The sequence below is a fragment of the Plasmodium reichenowi genome, chromosome 7 (genome assembly GCF_001601855.1).
Source record: "Plasmodium reichenowi strain SY57 chromosome 7, whole genome shotgun sequence".
Classification (NCBI taxonomy): Eukaryota; Apicomplexa; class Aconoidasida; order Haemosporida; family Plasmodiidae; genus Plasmodium; species Plasmodium reichenowi.
The window spans coordinates 512,440-513,908 of record NC_033652.1 but is presented as its reverse complement, the minus strand read 5'-3'; the positions used below and the strand labels follow the sequence as shown (position 1 = coordinate 513,908).

At 22.9% G+C, this 1,469-nt stretch overlaps 1 protein-coding gene across 1 annotated transcript; it reads left to right on the top strand.

Annotated features, from left to right (window-relative positions):
* Positions 1–140: 140 nt before the first annotated feature.
* Positions 141–1,448, top strand: PRSY57_0713100 (drug/metabolite exporter, drug/metabolite transporter; the record flags this gene model as incomplete). Its single annotated transcript, XM_012906785.2, has 1 exon — positions 141–1,448. The coding sequence occupies one exon, from the start codon at positions 141–143 to the stop codon at positions 1,446–1,448; it is 1,308 nt and encodes a 435-aa protein (XP_012762239.2).
* Between the last annotated feature and the right edge of the window lie 21 nt (positions 1,449–1,469).

The following is a 1,469-nucleotide window of genomic DNA, read 5'->3' as shown; positions in this document are numbered from 1 at the left end:
ATATATTTATATATTTATATGTATGTATTTCTTTATGCAACCTTAATAATATTTACTTTTGCGTAAATTTCATGTTTGCAGCTCATTTTTTCGTACAGTGCAAACATCATATCTTCGTAATAATTACATGGTAATAAATTATGAGTAATATATTAAATAATGAGTTCTTTAGATTGGATAGGTTTCTTTGTAGTAATGGGAGTGATGAGGGGGATAACAGTTTATTGATGATAGGTGTAAATTTGTTATTATTATTTTCTATGTTTTTATATGGTATAAATTATATATTAATGAAATATTTTATAAAGATAAAAGGATCTATTTATATCTTCATTATATTAAGAACAGCATTAACTATACCTTTGATGATTTATATGTTCATTTCAAAAAAACCATGTTCTCAAAATAAAAAATTATTAGATCAGGATATGAAAGAAATTGATACTGAGATGAATAGTAATGAAAAAGATTTAGAGCTAGCTAATCCAAATGAGGAAACTAAGACAAGTAAAAAATATGGTTGGTCATCAAAGAATAAGAAAAAATATAAAAACAAAAATACATCGCATGGTAATGATAACAACAGTAATGGTAATGATATTATTAATAATAATAATAATAATAATAATATAAGTGTAAATAAAAATAAATGTATACAAAATAATATAGATGAAAATTCTGGTTGTAATTTTTTTAATAAATTATTTTGGAATGAAGAAAAATTAATACCAAAGGCAGCTTATATGCCTATCTTAATATTATCCATAACAGGTGCGTTAAGACAAGTTATTGTAATAGTTGCTTTACAATATACAGATTCACATAATGTTGCTATAATTCAACCGACTATACCAATTTTTACAGCTTTAATATCTTATTATTTAAAAATAGAAGAAATGAATTATATAACAGCCTTTTCTATTTTTTTATCTTTTTTTGGATTAGCTATAACGGCAGAAATATGGAGCCTTAAAACATTCGATTTAGGTTTCTTTTTATTATTAACAGTACCTATTACTAAAGGATTACAAGTTATATATATTAATGTAGCTACTAAATATGTTAATAATGATATTATACAATTTTCTCAAATGTTTTTCTTATTAATAATAACTTTACCATTTGGAATATTAGGAGAAATTTTTATTAATCAAAATTATAATATTCTTCAAGAAACATATGAATTAAATATGAGACAATTTCTTTGTATCTTATATTCAACAATAGCTATCATTATCTTATGTTGGAAAATACAAATTATCGCACTCAATTATTTAACACCTATAACTGTTTCTTTATACCAGTCCTTTCAACCATGTTTTACTTTTGTCTTAGCAAGGCTCTTTCTTAATGAAACTATAAATGCCAGCAAAATTATTGGAACCATTTTTATTATTTTGTCCTTGTTTCTTTATCAATATGGTTGTAACAAACATTCCAAAAAGTGAAAAAAAAAAAAAAATAAAAAA